This window comes from Filicampus tigris, chromosome 4 (assembly GCF_054856515.1).
Source record: "Filicampus tigris isolate MCC_2025a chromosome 4, RoL_Ftig_1.0, whole genome shotgun sequence".
Lineage (NCBI taxonomy): Eukaryota > Metazoa > Chordata > Actinopteri > Syngnathiformes > Syngnathidae > Filicampus > Filicampus tigris.
Genome location: NC_141220.1, coordinates 1,401,085 through 1,425,785, shown reverse-complemented (window position 1 = coordinate 1,425,785; position 24,701 = coordinate 1,401,085). Strand labels below are relative to the sequence as shown.

The 24,701-nt window shown below is 41.4% G+C and overlaps 1 protein-coding gene and 1 long non-coding RNA gene across 3 annotated transcripts in view; one reads left to right on the top strand and one right to left on the bottom strand.

Moving 5' to 3' along the window:
• prmt7 (protein arginine methyltransferase 7) overlaps positions 1 to 24,701 on the top strand; it is a 45,948-nt gene continuing 21,247 nt past the window's right edge. The window contains exons 1-10 of one of the 2 annotated variants that reach the window (XM_086027418.1): positions 1 to 244; positions 10,043 to 10,079; positions 10,628 to 10,777; positions 15,900 to 16,008; positions 16,163 to 16,275; positions 22,672 to 22,901; positions 23,001 to 23,181; positions 23,257 to 23,384; positions 24,335 to 24,473; positions 24,546 to 24,629. In XM_086027418.1, the coding sequence (XP_085883544.1) occupies positions 150 to 244; positions 10,043 to 10,079; positions 10,628 to 10,777; positions 15,900 to 16,008; positions 16,163 to 16,275; positions 22,672 to 22,901; positions 23,001 to 23,181; positions 23,257 to 23,384; positions 24,335 to 24,473; positions 24,546 to 24,629 (1,266 nt within the window). In that variant the 5' untranslated portion in view covers positions 1 to 149. Of the gene's footprint in view, positions 280 to 10,042; positions 10,080 to 10,627; positions 10,778 to 15,899; positions 16,009 to 16,162; positions 16,276 to 22,671; positions 22,902 to 23,000; positions 23,182 to 23,256; positions 23,385 to 24,334; positions 24,474 to 24,545; positions 24,630 to 24,701 lie in introns of both variants that reach the window. The other variant, XM_086027419.1, reaches the window with a different exon arrangement.
• On the bottom strand, positions 100 to 836 carry LOC147148065 (uncharacterized). Its single transcript, XR_015086396.1, has 2 exons — positions 664 to 836; positions 100 to 291 (listed from the first exon to the last, which is right to left on the bottom strand). It is a non-coding gene; the product is annotated as an uncharacterized LOC147148065 (long non-coding RNA).

Genomic DNA, 24,701 nt, shown 5'->3' with positions numbered 1-24,701 from the left:
TTGTTATCTATGATGATGATGACAATGGCGCCTTCCGTGGTGGTAATGCTGGATTTGTGGACTCAGCCTTTATAAGAAAACGGAGGCTTTAACTTTGGGTTTTGCTTGTGCATACAAAGTTGCCAATTGTCCAAGTAGTTGTGGCAGAAATGAAGGCATTCTGTGGACGAGCCAAATCGACCATTGGAGGTTTTGACTGCGTGGAGGAGAGCGAAGAGTACGACTATCACCAGGAGATAGCCAGGTAGCACCCACAGCTCGCATCACAACGTGGCTCAGGCAAGAAATGTCCTACATTTAGAAATATATATATATCAGGTTAACATAATTCAAATAGCAAATATAACTAGGTTTAATGTGCAGTGTTACATTGAGAGTAAGGCTGAATGATTATGGAAAATAATTTAATTGGGACTTTTCTATCCCCAAATAATTCCGATTGCGATATGAGTTGCAATTTTTTTTCAAGGTACTTTCTAATGTATTTTTCAACAATTATTCTTTATCACAACAATAATCCAGTGGCTCTACCACTTCCTACACGTAACTTCATTTCATGAAACGAGATATGCAAACGTGGACTGCACCTATTAAATCACTCACTCAACTTAACATAAAGACGAGTAAATAGAAAAAACATACAGGTATAAAATTAAATCTTACCCGATCTCCATTTAGTAACACGCACGGCACCCGGTAGGAAATGTAACATAATGCGTACTGCCGACACCAGCAGGCATGACCACTCGGCTGTCTCAACATCTTTTCGCCTGTCTTTTAGTTCGAAATTCATCCTCTTAATATTTGACTGCTTGACAAATTTGAAAAATGTTGATATTAATCCGGCCCGCCCAACTTGTCCAAAAAAAGAAAAAATTAGACTCAATTTTCAATTATACTCAATTAGAAAAATTTTCAAGGGAGAATTGTCGGTCATGCCCTGCGATTGGCTGGCAACCAATTCAGGGTGTCCCCCGCCTACTGCCCGAAGACAGCTGGGATAGGCTCCAGCACGCCGCGACCCTTGTGAGAATAAGCGGTATGGATAATGAATGAATGAATTTTTTGAGACAATTCAGGTAGGTAGAAAAGAAATTGATAATCATTTCATGCAGCATGTGGAGGATGACCTTTAGAATAGAAGAGTTGGATGAAGCCATTAAACGGATGTTGAAAGGGAGATCTCCAGGGCTCGATGGAATAACTGTGGAATTTTATCTTTTCTTTTGGAGCGATATCAGACTGATGCTTTATAATGCTCTTGCAGAATGTATTTCAACAGGACACCTGTCTACTACTATGAAACAGGGAATTATCACATTAATTCCAAAACCGAAAAAAGACAGACTTGTACTTCAAAATTGGAGGCCAATGACGTTATGTAATGACTACAAATCGTTAGCACGTTTACTCTAAGAGATTAGATATGGGTTTAACAAATTTAATTGATGAATGTCAATCGGCTTTTATTAAGGGTAGAAGCATACATAACCATACGAGGCTCATTACTGATTTGTTAGATTATAGTGAATATGTTAGAACTGATAGTTATATTGTATACTCTTTTTAGATTTTTTTAAGGCTTTTGATACCATTGAACATCCCTTTTTGTTAGAAGCGCTTCACTTTTTGGGTTTTGGGAATCAATTTTGTAATATTGTGAAAATGTTCTACGCTGACATAATCAGCTCTGTTTCCCTAAACCCTGGAGTGACCCCGAGATTTACTGTATGACATGGTATTCGCCAGGGATGCCCAGTTTCTCCAAAGCTTTTTATACTGGCAACACAACTATTGACATTACTTATTAATAATGCTGGAAATATACACTGAATTACCATTTTTGAGAAAGAATTTAAGATAAGTAAATTTGCAGATGACACCTGTATATTTTTAAAGGATAGATTAATGGTGGGCAAAACTCTCAATACCATTTCAAAATGTTCTAAAGCATCTGGATTATCTCTAAACATTGATAAATGTGAACTACTCCCTCTTCATACAACTACTGACACATCTGTTGCTTCAGTTGAAGTTAAATCTGAAATAAAATATTTAGGATTAACAATAAGGCGGCACGGTGGTCGACTGGTTAGCACGCCCGCCTCACAGTTCAGAGGTCATGGGTTCGATCCCGGCTCCGGCCTCCCTGTGTGGAGTTTGCATGTTCTCCCCGTGCCTGCGTATGTTTTCTCCGGGTACTCCGGTTTCCTCCCACATTCCAAAAACATGCATGGTAAATTGATTGGACACTCTAAATTGCCCCTAGGTGCGATTGTGAGTGCGGATGTTTGTCTCTGTGTGCCCTGCGATTGGCTGGCAACCAATTCAGGGTGTCCCCCCGCCTACTGCCCAAAGACAGCTGGGATAGGCTCCAGCACGCCCCGCGACCCTTGTGAGGATAAGCGGTACAGATAATGGATGGATGGATGAAGGATTAACAATATTGAAAAATGTCGCTAGAAGAGAAGACACAAATATTGCTAGCCGTATACTAGATATGAAGAAGTCACTTAGTCGCTGGTTGACTCGAGACCTTACTATTTTTGACAGAATTACACCATCAAAAGGGGAAGGTATTTCCAAACTGATTTACCCTTGTCACTCTATATATATCATCTAGAAATATTAAGAAAGCTAACACTGTTATTTTTCAGTTCTTGTGGAGGAATAAAACCCATTACATTAAAAGATCCCAGCTTGTTAAGGAATATAATAATGGAGATATTAAAGCTCCAGAATTGGAATCATTGATTGGTACCTTTAGAGTGAATTGTATCAAATCGTGTCTGTCGCAGCCCAACTCCATGTGGTTCCACATTCCAAATCTTTATTTTTAGAACATTGGAGGTTTGGATTTTGTGTTGACGTTTGATTTTGATATCAACAGAATCCCTATTAAGTTGTCTAATTTTCATAAACATTCTTTTGTTCTGTAAAATGATATTTGCCCATAACATTTCTCCTCATAAATCAATTTTATGGAACAATAGAGTAATTACAATACATAGAAGATCAGTCTTTAAAAATATTTGGTTTGAGAAGGGGCAGCACGGTGGACGACTGGTTAGCACGTCCGCCTCACAGTTCAGAGGTCGTAGGTTCGATCCTGTGTGGAGTTTGCATGTTCTCCCGTGCCTGCGTGGGTTTTCTCCGGGTACTCCGGTTTCCTCCCACATTCCAAAAACATGCATGGTAAGTTGATTGGACTCTCTAAATTGCCCCGAGGTGTGATTGTGAGTGCGGATGTTTGTCTCTGTGTGCCCTGCGGTTGGCTGGCAACCAATTCAGGGTGTCCCTCGCCTACTGCCAGAAGACAGCTGGGATGGGCTCCAGCACGCCCCGCGACCCTTGTGAGGAGAAGCGGTATAGATAATGGATGGATGGTTTGAGAAGGGTGTCATATTTGTAACTGATTTAATGGACATCCAAAGGACCTTTTTGAGGTATACAGTATTTGTGGAAAAAATATCAGTTGAATTGTTCTCAAAAAGAGTATGACAAAATCTGTAATGTAATTCCTTTGCCATTGATCCATTTAATTTGGATTTTTTTGACCATTTTTATAACCACGCTTCAAAGGTATTGCCAAAACTATTGATTGAAGAATATATTCTGTCTGATGAAAAAATGTGCTAAAAACTTCATTGGTAATGTCTTTAAAGCCAAAATATTTCATTAATATGATAGGACAGTTTGGCAGGGTTATAATTTGGCAAAGTCAGTCACCATAAATAAAGCATTTACAAACTATAAAAAATGGCCCATTTTGCCCAAAGTCAAACAAACACATTTTAAAATGATAAATAAGATCCATCCCGTGGCTGAATTTCTTAAAAAGATATTTAAATTTGAAGTTGAGAACTGTTCCTTCTGCCATAATGATGATGAAACCCAGGATCATTTGTTTTTTCTGTGCCCCATTTCTCAACGCTTTTGGACTAATATGAATAATTGGTTGTCATTGAAAATTAATAATGTTCCACAATTTGAATTATGTCATATTGTTTTCTTCATGGATAACTTAGAATGTTCCGTTTCAGATTTGATTAACATTATTTTGTTGTTGGGTAAACACCATATACATTGTGATATATGGAGAACTAATAAGCCCTCCTTCTCAGGATTTATGACTGACTTTAAAATGTTTTTCATATGCCTTAAGAAAATAGAAAAAAACAATTATGCGAGGAAAATATGTGCAGACATTGCTAAATATCTATTGTTTTGATTTGGATTCCTTATTTATGCTCCTTTGTGTTTTTGAATGGAAATGCCTAGTTTTTGTTTTTTTACTTATGAATACCCTTTGTTACATGTTTTATACATCTATTTTAGTTGACATGTTGTTACCAAAATTGTGTTATCCTCTGTGAGTGTTTGTAATTGTCAATGTTCAAAGTTAATAAAAAGCATTAAAAAAAAAAAAAAAAAAGGACCGAAGGTGCGCGGCGTTGCCATAGTTACAATATACATATACGTTGAATTTGCAAACAATTCTTAGCCATATACCACATTCTGAGTTTCAAATAGGTCAAAATAGTGAAAGCTTGTGGCCAAAATGTGACCATTACTTGTCAGTAGGGGTGGGCAATATTGGCCAAAAAAAAAAATCTCAATATTTTTTCAAAAAACTCGATAAAGATAATTTGACGATATTCTACAAAAAATATTTTAAATCTGCACTTGCTTCACAGACCAATTAAGGATAGACAGCGTTGGTGAACAACAGCTCTTTGAAATTACCGTATTTTCCGGACTATAAGTCACAGTTTTTTTCATAGTTTGGCCGGGGGTGCGATTTATACTCTGGAGCGATTTATGTGTGAAATTATCAACACATTACTGGCATGGATTATTAGTGCTGACTTGTGACTTATGTTTTGCCTCCCTCTGCAGGCGCCTGCAGAAGGAGACATCGTAAACATAAATACAAGTCAGCACTAACAAGTCATGACAATTACTTCTAAATCATTTCACATGTTATTGTAACCAACATAAAGAAACACAAGATACATCCTAAAAGCTACTAAAATGCATGAATAATTTAAACAGTTAAATTCTAATGTTTTGTTAAACTAACAGGCCTTGCTTGCTAGTCGAGGAAGCCAGCTTATCCAAACAGCTAAACATTCACAAACAAACGCCACAGACTCTAGGTGTGCAGCGAAGTTGCCTGTTTATATTGTGAAACTGCACAAGAAACAAAAAATACTATCAAGCTATGAATTACATACACATGTATTTTCATATACATGAACAAGATGAGGCGGCACGGTGGTCGACTGGTTAGCACGTCGGTCGACTGGTTAGCACGTCCGCCTCACAGTTCAGAGGTCGTGGGTTCGATCCCGGCTCCGGCCTCCCTGTGTGGAGTTTGCATGTTCTCCCCGTGCCTGCGTGGGTTTTCTCCGGGCACTCCGGTTTCCTCCCACATTCCAAAAACATGCATGGTAAGTTGATTGGACTCTCTAAATTGCCCCTAGGTGTGATTGTGAGTGCGGATGTTTGTCTCTGTGTGCCCTGCGATTGGCTGGCAACCAATTCAGGGTGTCCCCTGCCTACTGCCCAAAGACAGCTGGGATAGGCTCCAGCACGCCCCGCGACCCTTGTGAGGAGAAGCGGTACAGATAATGGATGGATGGATGAACAAGATGAGCCTATGCTAACGATTAGCGATCACGATTAGCATTAGCGATAGCGATTAGTATGTTCAGTCAACAACCTACAATCATCCACAATTCAGCTTGTATATAAATGTCATTACACACAATTGTCTAAGTTAGTTTCAGGCGATGTGTGAACAAGAATGAACCACAAAGAGGCAGACATGCTAACGATTAGCAACCGCGATTAGCATTAGCGATAGCGATTAGTATGTTCAGTCAACAACACAGTACAATCAGCCACAATTCAGCTCCTATATAAATGTTGCATGCTCATTACACACAATTGTCTAAGTTACTTACAGGGGATGGTTGAACAAGAATGAACCACAAACAGGCAGTTGCCTGCCTCTGGCTAGGGTATTGCATCATTCAGCCACACACGTAAGGAGGAGCACACTCAGCACAGAGGAGACGAAGACATAATTACGACCGAATACATTAATACTTTTGGAGACTTGGAAACAGTCCACATGGTCGGGGATAAATAAAAGACTTATTTAATCGATCTACAACCGTTTTGGTGAGTTTAAAGTTATCTTACCGTAACTTTCTTGTATGCTACATGTAGCATCGTAGCTCGGTGGAAATTATGTGTACTAAGCGCACAATTTCCTCCCAAAAAGCGACTTATACTCCAGTGCGACTTATATCTGTTTTTTTACTCTTTATTATGCATTTTATGGCTGGTGCGACTTGTACTCCGGAGCGATTTATAGTCCAGAAAATACGGTACTAAATATATCTTCTGCAAAACACAATGATATTCTATAACAATATTTAACAAAAAAGAACACAAAATTATGTATCGATTTATATAGATTTTTGGGAATATTTATGTCATTTAACTGTCTCTGCTGTTATTCCATAATGATGTGACATTTTGAGCTGCAGTAAGTACTGGTGTACGACTGCCAACTACGAGAGCAACCAGAATGAGAAAAAGGTGTTAACTACAGCAATCAGAATGAGAAAAAAATTTGATATGTGACGTGTGACGAAGTGTCGCCCAGCGAGGGGAAAAAAAAGGCGTCGTCATCACAACACTCATTCTCATACATTGCTCAACGTATTCAGAATAAAGTTGAATAACAAAACTGCAATTTCCCGAAAAGTGCATTTTCCCACTCATTCGTCGTTGTGATATGTAGACTTGTGACTTTATTCATGTTTGGGTGTATGCTGGCATCACACTAATAAACCGTCGTAGTTTGTGCACAATGCCTCGGGAATACAGGCTAGTTATGAATGATGCGGACTAAAAGCGTGTAAACTCAATGTTAACCGATCATCCAGGATGTCACGTTTGACTTGCTCGCTAAAGTAGAGTGTGTATGTGCGTGAGTGTGTGCGTTTGTATATGTTGGTTCAACTCGGCGAATCTTTTCTGAGTGCGTGTGTTTAAGCTTTTGTTTAGCGTGCTTGCGCGGTCGCCAAGTTTTCCTCGTAATTCATAGGGCTCGTGGTGCAACAGAATTGCTCTTCACGGTGACCGTTCCACCGATGTCAGTCTTGCCAACCCCAAACCATTTACAGACTGTATGGATGACGTGGACTCGCGCCTTGCTATTACAGTATTCCCCGCTGGACTCTCCTCCATACTTGAAGCTCAGCTGCAGTGCGGACAGAGTCACGTGACCGGGTCCTGCCCGCTGATTCGGCGAATGATTATCACTTCCTCCTCCTCTGCCGTCAATGCGCACTGATTTTTCAGCATTTCCACATACTTTGCGGCCGTCGGCTGACTCGCTTTTCGAGGCAGTATTAATACTCGATAATGTAAAATTACACATCGTGAAAGCAAGATTGACGATGATATCGATAACGATATATATCGCCCACCTCTACTTGTACTTGGGAACACATTCACTAATTTCCTCTTCAGTTTTAAATATATACATATTTCTTTGTAGCTGGGTTTTTACTCATCGCGCGGCCTGCGGCAGGCCTTGCGTTTTTGAAAAACACTTCACAAGGAACGAAGATTTAAAACACCAATATAATTTTTTTATCTTTGTTCCTCACTGTTTAAGTTCGTTCCTTGTGTTGTTCATTGCAAAGAACTTTGCTTCACACTAATCTGTAAGAGATTTGTTTGCATTATTTATTATGCAATTATTATTATTGCATAATATATATGTATTATTTATTAATAGTAATGTGTTACACTTATTTTTACTCCATCCGCTGGCTCATTTGTTTTAAATTATTGATGTATTGTTATTAGTCACATTTTATATAGTGAAAAAGAATAGTTTAATTGATTTTTTTGTAGATGTTATTGTTCAATAAATTAATATCTATTACCACAAATGGAAAAAAAATACGGAAAGTTTTGAGATACTTGAGGAGCTTTTGAGCATGGAGTTGCTAAAGAGGACAACGCAAGGAGAGGAGTTGTATGAGCAGTTGTGGAAGCACCGCATCTTGCATATTCATTGACACAAACGTACTACCTGCATGAGAGCTCTTTTGCATGTTTGAAAGGCGCAGTCATCAGTGCACACTGGTAGTCAATCGGATTGTTCGTTTATTTGCGTGTGTTATCTGGCCCAAACACTCGATGCAAATGTTCCTGGCCGGCCCCTCTGTCAAATTTTACATCTCAATGTGGCCTGCAAATCCCAAAATTTTCCCACCCCTGGCCTAGATGGGCCAATCCGACGTTGGCCAACTGACCAACGCTTACCTCCTATTGCATCGGGCCGGCTGTCGGCACGTTACACGACGCTGACCATTAAAGTAGCTTCTGCGCATGTGTGAGATGTAATACCCTTCCATACCCTCGGTGGCGGTAGTCACTATTCCTCATGGTTAGACAAGGCCAACCGGAAAGCTATTGACCGGGGGCGAATTATAAAAACATAAACAATGCATTCAGCTATATTTTTTGCTCACGATGAACTCCCACGAGAAGTAAACCCTCATGTTCTTGACACAGTATCGTGAAACACTTACATTGTCAACCCTCTCTCCTGTACTTGTAAGAAGATTAAGGCAGAAAAGGCTTGCTAACTGTTTTCCGCATTTGTCATTTCCCGTTCGTACTCCGTGCGCTGATTCGCTAGCGAACAGCCAATCAGAGTCACCAAATGTCACGATTCACGACGTTGAGTCAACTTGCTGAAACGCCTACCAAACTCTTCCTGACGAGGTCCGATGTTACGACAGTGTTCGCTACATCAATCAGACGGTGCAATCAGACGCCCCAGCGCTTACCGACGTCCGACGTCGGATTGGCGTATCTAGTCCTTAAAGCGGAAGTCAACCCAAACATATTTTTTTCAAGAATATGTTCCCAGCAGGCCCGCTAGTTGAAACACGGTATTCTGATTAATTTTGCGTTTATGGAATATAAGTTAAGCAGCAAAATGCACTCATTTTTAGCCATCTCTGGGGGCGGCCATTTTGTCTTCTGTCAACTGAAATTGACATCACAACTGCTCACAACGACCAATCATGGCTGACCTGTTTTCTGAATCTGAGCCGTGGGCTCAGTGGGCCTGCTGGGAAAAATATGGTTTGGTTGACTTCTTCTTTAAAACGAACTCAACAGCGGCACGCACCAACCCCTGACAGACACTTCCTCACACACGCGCCCCGACGGCAGCCAAAACATCACAAAATATTGTAGCGATTGTTTAGTATTAAATATAAATTTAATAAATGGACGGCGATTGGGGTTAATGCCTGCACTAACTCTCGATTGCCGCTAGGGGCACCACGCCCGTTTTGGGTTGATTCTTTGGACAAAACGGACGAAAAAGTCCTCTTAACTCAGACTTAATATATGAAGGCGCTACATTAAAAATATGTAAATCCGATTTACCAGGTTAGTGATTGAAACTTTGACTCAAACACACACATTCACACTAGATTTCTGTAAATTACAATGATTTATTTTCTACAGCTATTGAAATCTATACGAGACATACTCCAATGGTCAGAAACAGAAACATAATGAAATCCTATGCTAAGTCTAAATAAATGAAGAAAAACGAATATCGAAAGATTGTGAGAAAAGGGGCATTGGGGACCAGACGATGTGTGTGTGAGTGTGTATGACCAGATGACTGTGGCGTGTACAAAAACACTTTTCTCTGTAAAACAGAAAAAATGGCAAACTGTGTTTTACATGCTGATTTTTAACTGTAAACAAATAAGACTTTCAAGTCGTATTTTAAGTCTGTCAAATTTACTGCCATTAATACCAAGTCAAAGTCAAATGGAGTGTTCCATAAGCTTTAGCCAAGCAATTCGCAATCCGAAAATGGGTGACTCAAGTTGAGCCTGACTTTAGTCAAGTCCTGTTAATTGAGTCCCCCACCTCTGCTGTCTTAAACTTGTTTTTTGTTTTTCTTTTTTCTTTTTTCTAGGTCAAGCTATGCCGATATGCTGTATGATCACGACAGGGTGAGTGAGTGTTGGGGCAAAATTAAACACATACTTGTGCAAGGAAGTGAGCTACTGTACATTTCTAGGGACTAGCATTTCAGCGGTATTGGTGTCTTTATCTGTTGAACCATCGTGTTATGTTATCCAACCTTTATAGATGTTAATGTACATGTGCCCATGCTCCAGGTTCAAGTTTTTTGGGTGACAGAAAACCTTAAATATATTCCTAATGATTCATGTAATGATGTCAATAACCACTTACTGCATCATGGATTTAGTAATAAAAGTGTTTGCTCTTCTTATTAGTTAATTATAAATAAAGTAATTTACAATATGGCTTTGCCTGGGTTGCTTTCTTCTTCTTGTACTTCTCCTTGTACTTCTTTTTCTTCTTGTACTTCTTCTTATACTTCTCCTTCTTCTAGTTCTTCTTCTTGTAGTTCTTGTGCTTCTTCTACTTGTACTTCTTAATCTTCTTGTACTTCTTTTTTTCTTCTTGTACTTCTTCTTCTTCTTCTTGCACATTGCTCACCTCACCACAAAGCGGATATGCTTTCCGTTTGTAGAATGAAAAGTACTACCAGGGCATCCGGGCAGCTGTGGCCCATGTGCAGGCTAAGGGTGAGAACGTCATTGTCCTGGACATTGGAACAGGAACTGGCTTATTGTCCATGATGGCTCTTAGTGCTGGAGCTGACTTCTGCTATGCTGTGGAGGTAATTTTCAACCATTTACCTTAACCTTTTAAAGGGGAATGAGGCAGAAGTATGATCTCATCCATGCCCATATTTGGGCATGCCGGAAAAGATGGCGGCAGCCAAAACATGTCTGTTCATAACTTGAAAGAGGCGGAAGTATGAGGTCATCAAATGCCCATATTTGGGCATGCCGGAAAAGATGGCGGTAGCCAGGACAGGCCTGGACTTGCCCGGGCTGACATCACTGTTCAAAACATACCCGGGCATGTCTTGAACGAGGCGGAAGCATAATGTCCATATTTGGTCATACCGGAAGGGGGCGTTAATCATAAATGACGTGTTAAAGGGGCGGGGACTAGGAAGTGCCAAAATGGCGGACAAGAAACGAAGCATGGCAATGTAAAACGGCCAACCGGATGTGAGGTATCGGGGCGTGGTTAGGTTTAAAATTGCGTTTCTGGACTACACGGGTGTGGTTAGATGAGGTATTAGGCGTGTTTAGGGGTGGTGATGGGGCTTATGGACTACAACATGACGTCATCAAAGCGTGCGGTTAGGGGTGGGGCGTATGGACTACAAAATGATGGAATCAAAGGGGTATGGATAGGGGAGGGGCTTTTGGACTACAAAATGATGTCATAAAGGGGCGTGAGTAAGGCGGGACTTCCGGTGTGACGTCACACCTGTCAAAAGTTTGACGAAAGCTGCCCAGATCTGATCATTGTTTGATTCCTGAACTTCAGAGATGGTAAAGTAAACTGACGGGAAAATTCAATCGACTTGTCTGAGTCTTAATTTATATTGGATACCTACTTGAAAGATCAAATGATCACGCATTGAGTAAGTAGTTGTTTTGTAATTGCTAATTGGGCTTATGGACTCCAGATCTACACAACATTCCAACAGTCACAAAGGTTGGAGTGCAAGTCATGTCCGAGTCCAAGTCAAGTCACAGTCAACAAGGTCCAAGTCCAGATGAAATCAAGAGTAAACCTTAAGACATAAAAATACTATTTTCACAACCACAAACGTAGAGAAATTTTATTTTGCTCAACAGCCAACACTCTTCTTAGATGACAAGGAAACCCTTTGCATTATTAACTGTGTGTGCAGATAAAGAACATAATCAATTTCAAAAACAATGTTGCTTTATTAATGGTGGTCGAGCTCTGGGGAGAGATGAGGTCGAGATTGGGCACCAGCGAGCAGCAAACTGCACCGCGCAGTGAGAGGCGGCTACAAAACAGTGCTGAATTTTAAAGTCAGGAAACAAATTACGACCTTTTTTCCCCCTGGAGCTCCTCTTGATTTGACTCGGAAGACGTTCTTCCTCTGCTACAAGGTTTTTGCCGTCCTCTTTTGCACAGACATTTTTTTTCTGTGTTTGTAACTGATGATGACCCATCCATCCATTATCTATACCGCTTATGCTCTGTAATTATCAATATAAAAGTGTTCAAAGTATGGTTTTTGGTTACTGTTATTTGCATTATAATTATAATTTAGCTAGAATGAGTAGCAAATTTATAATATTAAATACATGTAAACAAAATAAAACATTTTCACACTTTAAAGTGAAGTCCTTGTACTTCTTTCATCTTGTTACATAAAACGTGTTTGGAATTGACTACACTTTTTTTCCAGTTGATATTACTGACATAAAATTCCAATAAGAAATCACATATGGAACAGATAATTCTCTTTGCGCGGATGCCTCTTTGGCGACTGGCGCTGCTGCTACAGCGGCGTAGTAGTAGTAGTAGTAGCAAGCAACAGAATAAGAGCCAACGGAGCTCGAGGGAAATAAAAAAACAGCCATGTTTTGTTTCTTGACTTGTGTCAAATAAACACATAATAGAAGATCATATAAAGGCCTGTTTTCCATTTTTCAATTACCAATTTTTCGACGAGAAACTAGGGATATCACAATATCCAAATGTCACGATACGATAACGATATGAACCTCCCGAAACGATAATTATCACAATATTGTGGGGAGGTTCCCCTCCATGAGCCCGAAAGGCAATGTGGGTCCCCCTTCCTATGGGCTCACTACTTGTGGGAGGGGCCAAAGAGGTCGGGTGCCCTGTGAGATGGGCAGCGGTAAAAAGCACGGACCTTGGCTTGACGATCCCCGGCCACAGAAACTAGCTCTTAGGACATGGAATATCACCTCTCTGGCAGTGAAGGAGCCCGAGCTGTTGTGTGAGGCTGAGAGGTTCCGACTCTGGAGTTTCTCAGGGAGAGAGGCGCCGAGCAGGTGTGGGCATACTTATTGCCCCCCGGCTTTGAGCCTGTACATTGGGGTTTACCCCAGTGGACAAGAGGGTAGCCTCCCTCCGCCTAGGGTGGGGGGGGACGGGTCCTGACTATGGTTTGTGCCTATGCACCAAACGACAGTGCAGAGTACCCACCCTTTTTGGAGTCCGTGGAGGGTGTTCTGGAGAGCGCCCCCCCCGGGGACTCCATCGTTCTGCTGGGGGACTTCACTGCTCACGTGGGAAACGACAGTGAGACCTGGAAGGGCGTGATTGGGAGGAACCCCCGATCTGAACCCGAGTGGTGTCCTGTTATTGAACTTCTCTGCTCGCCACGGATTGTCCATAACGAAAACACCATGTTCAAGCATGAGGGTGTCCATATGTGCACTTGGCACCAGTACACCCTAGGCCGCAGTTCGATGATCGACTTTGTAGTCGTATCATCGGATTTACGGCCGCATGTTTTGGACACTCGTGTAAAGAGAGGGGTGGAGCTGTTAACTGATCACCACCCGGTGGTGTGTTGGCTACGATGGTGGGGGAAGATGCCGGTCCGATCCGGCAGACCCAAACGTATTGTGAGGGTTTGCTAGGAACGTGTGGCAGAATCCCCTGTCAGAAGGAGTTTCAACTCCCACCTCCGGCAGAACTTAGCCCACGTCCCGGGGGAGGCGGGGGACATTGAGTCTGAGTGGACCATGTTTCGTGCCTCCATTGCTGAGGTGCCCGATCGGCGCTGTGGCCGCAAGGTGGTCAGTGCCTGTCGTCCCCGAACCCGCTGGTGCACACCAGCGGTAAGGGATGCTGTCCAGCTGAAGAAGGAGTCCTATCGGGCCTTTTTGTCCTGTGGGACTCCGGAGGCAGCTGACGAGTACAGGCTGGCCAAGCGGAATGCAGCTTTGGCGGTTGCTGAGGCAAAAATTCGTGTGTGGGAGGAGTTCAGTGAGGCCATGGAAAATGACTTCCGGACAGCTTCGAGGAAATTCTGGTCCACCATCCGACGTCTCAGGAGAGGAAAGCAGTGCACCATTAACACTGTGTATAGTGGAGATGGGGTGCTGCTGACCTTGACTCGGGACGTCGTGGGGCGGTGGGGAGAATACTTCGAAGACTTCCTCAATTCCACCGACACGCCTTCCATTGAGGAAGCCGAGCCTGCAAGGTGGGCTCTCCTATCTCTGGGGTTGAAGTAACTGAGGTAGTTAAAAAGCTCCTCGTTGGCAAAGCCCCAGGGGTGGATGAGATCCGCCCGGAGTTCCTAAAGGCTCTGGATGTTGTGGGGCTGTCATTGTTGACACGCCTCTACAACATTGCGTGGACATCGGGGACAGTGCCTCTGGATTGGCAGACCGGGGTGGTGATCCCCCTTTTTAAGAAGGTGGATCGGAGGGTGTGTTCCAATTACAGAGGAATCACACTCCTCACCCTCCCTGTTGAGGTCTACTCAGGGGTGCTGGAGAGGAGGGTCCGTCGGGAGGTCGAATCTCGGATTCAGGAGGAGCAATGTGGTTTTCGTCCCGGCCGTGGAACAGTGGACCAGCTCTACACCCTCAGCAGGGTCTTCGAGGGTACATGGGAGTTCGCCCAACCAGTCTACATGTGTTTTGTGGACTTGGAGAAGGCATTCGACCGTGTCCCTCGAGGAGTTCTGTGGGGGGTGCTTCGGAAGTACGGGGTACCGAGCCCCCTGATAAGGGCTATTCGGTCCCTGTATCACGGATGTCACAGTTTGGTCCGCATTGCCGCCAGTCGGATTCGTTTCCGGTGAGGGTTGGACTCCACCCAGGCTGCCCTTTGTCACCGATTCTGTTCATAACTTTTTTGGACAGAATTTCTAGGCGCAGCCAAGGTGTTAAGGGGGTCCGGTTTGGTGGCCTCAGTATTGCATCTCTGCTTTTTGCAGATGATGTGGTGCTGTTGGCTTCTACAAGCCGCTCTGTAGAGTGAGCTTTTTTCATATGTTTGTGTAAATTTGTGATGATACCACAGTAGCGGAGCACTTTATTATACAAATCACACTTGGCACTGTCCTTTTCTGTTGTAAAAAAAAAAAAAAAAGTCCACACCGCGCTCCGCTTCTTGTTTGGTTCTGCCATTGCTTTAGGTTCCGGTTGCTGTCTCACTCTCCCGTCGCCCTCTCTGCCAGGGAGGGGCTAAAAGTGTGCCTCAGTCACTCACTCAGTCAGAGACTCAGAGAGTAGCAGAAGGTGCTGGGCGAGAGAGAGGGGGAGGGGAGAAGTGGTGCTTTGAGCGAAGTATCGAACCCAGGACAATAGTCTGATCTGATCCAAGTACTTCCTTAGTATCGATGATATCGATATTTGGATCGATCCGCCCACCCCTACTCTACTCATCCTCAGTCACTGAGGCAAACCGATTTATTCACATTTCTGAGATTTAAAGCTGCCCTCTTTTCGAAATGCTCCTTTATTACCTTAGAGTCTATGTTTTCCGAGTGGTCCCTGAAGCACGATTTAAAAAAAAAAAAAAATAAATAAAAAAAAATAAAGGGTGATCGGGACATCCCTAGCTCTAATGTGCTGCTAAATCACCTGGGGTGAAAGGACAGTCCAGAGTAAGAGATATATTTAGATAGCTCTCAATATTGGAGCATAGAGTATCTTCAGTGCATCTACATAACTAGATAGAGACAGACTGCCTAGTCTAGCTAGCCAGCCTAGCTGGCCTAGCTGGCTAGCTTCATCCCGGGTGGGAATTTACATTTGCTAGCTTCAAAAAGGTTTTCAAACCTTTCCCATGCCCAGTGTTTGTTATGAATGAAAGGTAGAAATAGAGACGTTTGCTTCATCTGTTTTCTGATTTAATTTTTTTTTTTACAAATGTGTTGACCAGTGCCATTAATACATATTTGTCTGCAGGTTTTCAAGCCAATGGCTAACGCCGCCAAGTGCATTGTGGAGAAAAATGGCTTCGCTGACAAGATCAAGATTATCAACAAGCACTCCACTGACGTCACTGTCGGGCCAGGTTGTAAACAAATTTGAATACTCCCATCAGCACTTTTTTACTTTGTGTCTAATATGTGGTGAGCGAAAGCTGCATTCATCAATGTCTTGTGTCCTTCAAGTTCAATGTTGTGTCCTTTAAGTGATCAGATTTTATTGTTTGTGATCAATGTTAGGTGAAGATATGGAAATGAAGGCCAATGTCCTCATCACAGAACTATTTGATACGGAGCTGATTGGTGAAGGGGCTCTGCCTAGCTATGAACATGCTCACCAGAATCTTGTTCAGGTCTGTTGTCATTTTTTAACTTCACTTTAATATTTGCACATTTGCTTGCTGCTTATTGTGTCCTATTCTAGCCTAACATGTTCTAAACAAATGACATCACCAATTTTGTACTTTTGAAAATAAACTTTTAGAATCCCATATATTCATTCAAATGATGTTCAACGTTGTTGTTGAACAAATGTATCAAAAACAATTTGGGAGGTGTGATTTTAGACTATAAACTGCTACAACCTGAACATTAATTACTGTATGTCAGATAAAAACCAGCAAAGTATATCGCTTATCGAGGGAAAGCAAAACACATGCTGGTCATTTCTCACTTGTACTACCATATCGTCGCTGTCCTGTGAGAAACACTTACCTCCAATTTGGGAAACTTTTATGCGATGTCTGTAACGCGGAAAAATTATTCATGTAAAAATCAGAAAATGGAAAAAAATGGAGATGCATGTTTTTCACATGACAGCGACGATATATGAATTATTGTGTCGCAGATTGGAGTAAGTCTTACAGAAGCACATGCGCACAGGACTGTGCACGTTGGGATTTAAAGAACATACAAACACACTTTCAAAATCAATGCATTCTAATTTATAGATCATATCAAATAAAACTAATAATCATGTACAAAGCAAGAAATAATGCATTGCCAAATGTATTTTTGACAGCAGGGCAGTTAAAAAGTACATAAAAGTTTAAAAAAAACTGTTCATACCACAAAGAAGAATTTGTGTATTGTTGAGTTGTGGAAAGTAGGCTGGGTGAAGAGTTGAAACAGCACAGATATTAGTTGAATAAAAAACACACACAATCTTTTTGACAATATATGGTAGGGCTGAATGATTAATCGAAATTTAAATTGTGATTTCGATTTTGGCCTCTCGATCTTTAAAACGTCACACTCGAATTAAACAGATTGTGCAGAACGGAGCGGTGCGTTTACAAGTTCCCGACGTTGTGAAAGTACCCTGAATGTACCATGTCTCTTGCATAACAAGCGTGTTGATTCTGCCATCCCTGAGCGTGCTTTAAGCTGTTTAATGACACTCTAGTTGGAGTTAACTGACAACATAACAACATTGTATCTTTAAACACAAAACATGCTTCATTATTAAAACATCGCTTGCGCTAATGCTGAAGTCAATGGAGGATCCCATTCAATGCCAATGGGAAATTACCATTGACTTCTGGAGTGATCAAATAACGAATATTCACAAACAAACGCTGTGGAAACACATACACACAGGTAAGATAACACAACTCAAAGGCACACATTCTTCCCAATCTGTGCAAAACGAGTTATATTAAAGGCATCATCCAGCTGGAATTGTCCGTTTTTCAATAATAAACTCAATTTGTTTTTTGTTTTTTTTTAAATCAGGAAAATATTAGCTTGCATTCTCAATTTCATCAATGTGTTTTGGAAAAGCGAATGACATTAAAACAGCCCACAAGATGTGAGAAATTCGGCTACGCCCCTCTCAATTTGTCCATTAAAAGTCATTGTAATTACGTCGCTAATGTCAAAATAATGGGGACCAACCGGCTCCAAAATGTAATCAGTCCCTCCAGGATTTTGCAACTAAGAACTATTGACGCAAAATCAAGAAAATCCCACAAAATCGCACTTTCCCGCAACTTTGTTTAAACAGCGCAACTTTCCTGTAACAACTACGTTTTAAAAATGAACATGTCACATATGTTTGGGGGTTATTTTGCCTGAAATGGTTCCACGGGCACCCTAGAGGAAATAGTAGCGGTAGCTGAAGTCACAAAGAAGGAAATCCCCATGTCACATCCTGTTCCTGACGATGGCGAATGTTGACGGCAGAGAGACGCTTTGCAGATAAAACACAAAGAATTTATCAACTAAAAACACGGCATAGGACCGTGCAAACCAATATCCAGACCTCCAGCACGAAAGCAGGGGTAAACTACATGTATTTTGTTCAAAATGCAGTGTAATAATAGATTATAAAACAAAGTCATCCATCGCCAAGCACTTCATGACTATCGTTCCAATTACACGTGAACAAATTTTGAAAGAAACATGCACTCCCTACAAATACTCACGGAGGCGATGGAAGCGAGGTGGGTCGGGAGCACAGAACGAATTAAGGTGAGAAACTCAGAAAATCAGACAAATGTGAAATATGTGCAAAATTATCAACTGAAGAAGTAGCACTAACTCACTAATACTAACTATCCATCCATCCATTATCGATACCGCTTATATGATTGTAAATTACATGTTTTCACATGCTCCTAACAACATTCACAAAGTGTTTTGAAAATGTTATATATTGCCCACCTGCAGTTATTTAACAGTACAGGCTTACATTATATCAAGGCACGCAGTTGGGGAAAAAAAAGTCTAGGAGTGCTAAAAGTTTTCGCTTTCTTGTCAGATCTGTGAAGCTATCCCACTGTCTGTTAGTGACCACCCAGCTATGAGAAGGAAAGTCATCAATGGAGGAGCCATTCTGGCTTATCATCATCTTAAAAAAATGTAGCTGCAGTCTACCAGAAAGATGAAGAAGCACCAATGAGCCACATTGAGAAAAAGACTGTTGCCGTCATATTTGCTTCAAGTCCAGATGCTGAGAGGAAATGTGTGCTAAATATCCTTTTTCAATAAAGGATTTACACATTTGTAAATATCTGTTTCTTTTCAAACATATTTTGTAAGAATCCACTTAATTGTAAAGAAATGAGGTTTTGAGGGGAAAAAAATTGCAACTTTTAGAAAATTTCCCATGAAATTTTAGATCGCAGCAATCATAAAAAATACCAGGAAAATCCTGGAGGGACTGGTATATGTACATCTCGAGTTAGGCCCACTTCAACCTCTGAAAACACACAAAGATTAACCTTTCCATGAAAAAAAGAAATGAGCAGCTTGCGTGCAGTTTCTGTCATGTCTTTTCTGTTTTCTTTCATAAGTCACCAAGGTACGCAAACAAGATGTGTCCCGAGAGGCTTTTCGTAAGTAAGATTTGGAGGAAGGTTGATCACACCCACATCTATGGTAATTAGGGATGTGAGCGCCTAGTCGTTTAACCGTCAACGATTTATTAAACGTTTAGTATTTTACTAGTCGGTTAAAAGCTGCATTAAGAATCACGCATGTTGTTCCTCACGCCACAGCCTCTGTGAACAAGCTGAGCACCGAGAGAGAGTTGGTCCTAAGTACGTGGTGCCAAGTCGCAAAACAATAACGCCCCAACTCGAGAGTAGCCATAACAAAATGAAAGAGTAGATACTACGAGCGTTTGAGCGCGTCAGCTATGTGGCCATAACTACAGACGGATGGACGTCCATAGCCACCGAATCTTACATGACTATGACGTGTATAACGTATGTGGTCGCAAATAAAATTTGAGACTAGTCGGCGGGCAAATTAGTCGAAATTCCCATCCCTAATGGTAATATACTTTAAAATTATATTTGGCCTATAATAAAGCTTTGAAACCTAACAAATGTTCAATCAATCAACCACAAAGGATTCAGAGTTGAATGACACATCATAATTCAAAGCTGTAACTTTTCTCCCAATTAAATCATCAAAGTTGAAGAACACAATCAGACATGAACAACATGAAACACATTTGCAATATCTTATAAAGTGATTCTCAAAATTGCATTCTAGAGAAGGCTAAAAATTTTTCTTGTAACTACACGGGGATTGACATTCTATTAGCCACATGACAGTCCATAAGACATGAGACGAGGGGCGCCTTTGGAAATTCACTCAAGGCTTCTTTCTACTCCCGCGTCGGCACGGGCGACAACTGCCGCTTGCATCACGTGACCATTGTGCTGCGCAACATTTTGCCGACAGGTCTGCAACACATGCGGCGACATGTCAGAAATTGTTACTGCGTATACGACGCCGCACGCATTCTCTCTCATGATTGGTCCATTATGCCATATGTTGCGATTACGTACAATTTTCCCCATCTCGGTTCAGAGGGCAATTCATTTGTCACCATGGAGGAGAAGATCCACTACGCAGCTTAACGGCGTGGGTGTTATGTCACTTATGTGTGTGTAATAGGGATGTCGCGATATCCAAATGTCACGATACGATAATGTCACAATATGAACCTCGCGATACAATAATTATCACAATATTGTGGGGAGGTTGGCAATATATAAAAAGCTCTCGATACTGTATAAAAGCTCACTATATTGGAAAGAAAAAGGGAGCTCATATAAAAAACATCACAATATTTTGTTTTTGTACACGACAGCATTCACAAAGAAATAGGCTAGGCCAGTCATAGGTGGCATCAAATTAAATTAACCATCAGAGGGTGCTGCAACTGCACAAATGGAAAACAACTTGGGCTTTTAAACAGATTTGCTGCCATTACTATCGTGACATGACGACGACGATATATTGTGGCAATTTTAATATCACGATATTGCCGATATTGTGACATCCCTAATGTGTAAATAAGCCTACACACACCTTTGCCCCCACCGTCCTGATTAATTTCGGAATACACTTAAATGCATCGTTTAGTCACCTAGCTCCCTTTGTTGTAGCAGGCACGATATTCATTGTTGTCTCTGTCGTTTTGATCATTGCCCGGCAGTAAAAACGCCGACCGGAATTAGCCAAAGGCAGAGAAAATTCCGCCCTGTCCTCGTCAGTATCAGCCGTAGTGACACCCCCGACTTGAAACTGCAACACATTTTCGAAACAACGCGTATGGGTTGCGCACGACTATAAAGGCAAACTGAGCGGCATTGCCGCAGTGACGTGCTCGCAGGAGTATAAAGAAAGAAGTGCACTACTCTGATGAGATTGGGTGTGTTCGGAGCAGCTGAGTGAGCTCCGTCCATTCATTTCTGAACGTAGCCAGCACTGGTGCACGGTGTTCCAAGTCAGCATACTTACAGCGCACACTGGCACTCCGTTTTAGGTGCACTTTGAATAACCTAACGACAAGTTTGAGCAACGCTCTTGAGTTTCCGAACGGTCGCTGTAAACCAGTGCACGCTCAGAGGGTATTTCCTAAAGCGCCCAAGATGGCGCAGCTCGCAACTCTAGCACATTGATCCCCCAAAAAATGCAACTACTGCATTTTGGCATCTTTTTTTTCATTTGTTAGTTCAAACGCCAACAGCCCAACAAGTTGCCAAGCTGTGCAAGACATTTTGGAATACTATGGGCGTTGACGAGTGCAACGCTACAATAATAATCGTGAATCCACAGGTTTTATTTTTTTTTTTACACGACAGAGAGAACTTGACATGCATTAAGAGTCAGTCAGAGATGGATGTAACAGAGAGAATACGGTCACCTTTCAAAATGAAATATTATTCAGCCTCAGATAATAAATAAACCAGAAGTACTGTACGTTTTTTTTTTTTTCCCTTTCATCAGTGCGGCCCGCCGCGGGCCGGTCCAAAGTGGCCCATGGCCCGGTACTTGTCCGCGGCCCGTTGGTTGGGGACCTCTGTTTGAACTTAAATGACACTTTAATTGCCTTGGATTTTCTGTATTGTGCTAACTTACTGAAGTACCTAGCAGCAGTGAATGTGGTAGTGTGTGTTAATGTGAAATAAAAACGCAAACTATTCACCATAGCCGTCGCCACGGGCTGGCCGTAGGGAGAGAAGCGACTGGCGAACGGCACCAGATACCCATTTTGAGTGCCAAAATTGACAATGAGACCGGTGTAACGAGTAAGGCTTTTATTTAAGAGTAATCACAAAGTATGAATACTGAAAAAATGATTTTGATCTTGAGTCAGTCCTGGTCTTACTGGTACACCTGCAAGAACAGCATAAAAACACAGCAAAACATTTTTTTTTTCCGAAATAAGGATGTACGTACTCATTTTACTCAGCCTTTACGGACAGTATGTATATTTGCTTAAGTGCAATTTCATTTAACAGAGCCTGAGTAATTTTTAATTGATAACTATTTGATCTATAAGATCTATCTATAATATATTTTATTTTTCTAAATTTCAATAAAAATGCTCAATATCCTTGAAAATTGAAAGATAATTGCACTTAAAAAGGATGTACTTTATTTTTGCTCTAAGATCATCACTATCTCCATCCATCACAGCGGCATGAAATAAACACCATATCTTTTTATTTTATCGTGATAGACGTACATCGTTACATTTTCTGGGAAAATATATTGTCCGGAAAAATGTATTACAGTCCTAAGTGGCTGTATTGGTCACGTGACTTTTTCATGAAGCAATTCGCGCACCGGCAAGGGGTTTCGTGAATTCATGCTATGAGCTCGACACATGCGCTGACGCATCTGTGTTGCCGCCCATCACTCATTTGCTGGCACAAAGTAATCAATATTGAAACACATTTACAGCATCTAACAACGAAGGTATCCATTTTCTTTCCTCCCTCTAGGAGGGTTGTGTGGCAGTACCTCACCGGGCCACTGTCTATGCCCAGCTGGTGGAGTCGCAGCTGTTATGGAGCTGGGCTCAGCTGCAGCCGATAGAGTTGCAGGGTACCCAGTTGTTGCCCCCGCCTGCTGTGGGCAACTGCAGTGGCACTCATTCAGTATGTGACATTCAGCTCAGCCAGATTTCACCCCATAGCTTCACCGCTTTGGGTCCAATCTGCACCATGTTCAGGTTTGAAGCATCTTCTCTTACGCTCCTGATTTATTTTATTTTATTTATGTATTTATTTATTTATTTATTTATTTTTAACATCAAACTTTTGCTCATCAGTGTGGACTTCAGTAAGCCTGTAAGCAGTGCTCCCCAGTCCTACTCCTCTCAGTTCGTGGCTAAGACCAATGGTCAGGCGCAAGTGGTGCTCTCCTGGTGGGACCTGGACATGGATCCAAGTGGAACCATTGTGTGCACCATGGCTCCCAGCTGGACATACCCACAGCCAAAGATGGCTCCAGTAAGTTAAATAAGTCTTGGGAAGATATGTCAATGTCAGCTGTCATGTGCGCTCAACACTAGTGGTTTATGTTAGTGGCGAGACCACTGGATGCAAAGTGTTTACTTCCTGCCTGGTGAGTGCAAGGTGGCTGAAGGAGAAGATCTGAGTCTCACTGTCTACCACGATGACTACAGTCTATGGTACAGCCTCCAGTCTCACAGGTACAACATCGTTTACCCATAGATGATTAATGCTATTACAGAAAATGGATTTTGGCTTTTCCCTGTCACAGGTTGCCACTATGGAGGACCCGGAGTGCCAATTAAATAAATTCATGTTTAGTGAAGTTATTTTTTTTTCAATAATTATTTATATTAAGATTTCTTTATTTCAATATATATTTAGTTCTGTATTTTACAATTTGATTTTAACGTATGTTTAATTGTTTTGATATTGGGGCTGGAAGATGAATCAAAATTTTAATCATGATTTCGAATTCTGCTTCGCTCCATCTTTAAAATGTGAAAATTGAAGAAAAACGGCTAATGTGCAAAATGGCGCTGTGCATTTGCAAGTTCCCGACATTGTGAAATTACCCTCCTGAATGCACCATGTTGCTTGCATGTATATACAGTATATACTATGTATGTATACATGTATGTATATATGTATGTGTATATATGTATGTGTGTATGTGTATATATGTATGTGTATATATATGTATGTATATATATGTATGTATATATATGTATGTATATATATGTATGTATATTATATATGTATATATGTATATGTATATATTATATATATATATGTATGTATGTATATGTATGTATGTATATATATGTATGTATATATGTATGTATATGTATATATATGTATATATGCATATATATATATGTGTATATATATATATATATATATGTGTGTGTGTGTGTGTATATATATGTATATATGTGTGTGTGTATATATATATGTATGTATATATGTATACATATAGTCCAGTGCAGCTATTCTGTGGAACAAGTTACATTACGTCGTTCCTGCCTAAATGTAATGTATTACTGTACTGCATTACTTTTGTAACGCGTTACCCCCAACACTGCATGTGGGATTTGCTTTTGTCACTCATCACCCAAGTTTTGACTGTCCACATTGCGTCTGTTGTCAGCCGACAGAATTCACAGGACAAGCTGATTTTCTCCCGGCCTTCCTGTACATGCCAGGCCCACTTGGTCTGGACTCGACCACGATTTGGTGAACTGAATGACAAAGTTCGCACGGAGAGCTACGTCAATGCACTGCACAGTGTAAGTGAACTGAACTGTCTGATACTACCTGTATGTGTTCGGCTTCTTTTGAAGTTCTTGTGCTGACTCCAGGTTCTGAAGGAGGACAGCATATGTCTCGGAGTGAGTGATGGAAGTCTTCTTCCTGTGTTTGCACATCTCTTGGGAGCCAAAAAGGTACACTGCTCTGATTGTTTTTGCCTGCCCTACACATTTCTCATTTGTTTATTGATGTGTCCTCTTTTCTCA